General features: G+C 65.4%; 1 protein-coding gene across 1 annotated transcript in view; it reads left to right on the forward strand.

Moving 5' to 3' along the window:
* NGA_0163600 (uncharacterized protein) overlaps positions 1-407 on the forward strand; it is a gene marked incomplete at both ends in the record, with an annotated part of 8,101 nt that overhangs the window by 6,416 nt on the left and 1,278 nt on the right. The window contains one exon of the mRNA XM_005854310.1: positions 63-363. Coding sequence (XP_005854372.1) covers positions 63-363 — 301 coding nt within the window. The remainder of the gene's footprint in view (positions 1-62; positions 364-407) is intronic.

Genomic DNA, 407 nt, shown 5'->3' on the forward strand with positions numbered 1-407 from the left:
CCCCTTCGAATCCTTCCTCCCGCGCCTCGTCTGCCCCAACCTCGCCCCCGGCGGCCTCGCAGGCTTGGAAAGGATTGAAGAGCCGTCTGCCACACAATCCTCCTCCACCTCCTCTCCTTCCCGTTTCCCCTCTCCCCGCCCTCCCCGGCGTGACGGAGGAAGAGAAAGCGCGAATCGAGACCACGGCCCGTTTTGTGATGGAAAAGGGACCCAGCGTCATCCCTGTGCTGAAAGCGAGTGCAGCTGCGGCGTCGGGGGCCTTGTTCTTCTTGGAAGAGGGGGCGCGGGGCCACGCCTTGTTCGCCAGCCTCCTCCCGCCCTCTTTTTTCCCCGATTGCCTCCTTCCTGGGATGGGAAGCTCGCGTTCAACCCTCCCTCCCTCCCTCCCTGCGTCCCTTCCTGCCCCG

Source organism: Nannochloropsis gaditana (genome assembly GCF_000240725.1).
Source record: "Nannochloropsis gaditana CCMP526 unplaced genomic scaffold scaffold548, whole genome shotgun sequence".
NCBI lineage: Eukaryota > Eustigmatophyceae > Eustigmatales > Monodopsidaceae > Microchloropsis > Microchloropsis gaditana.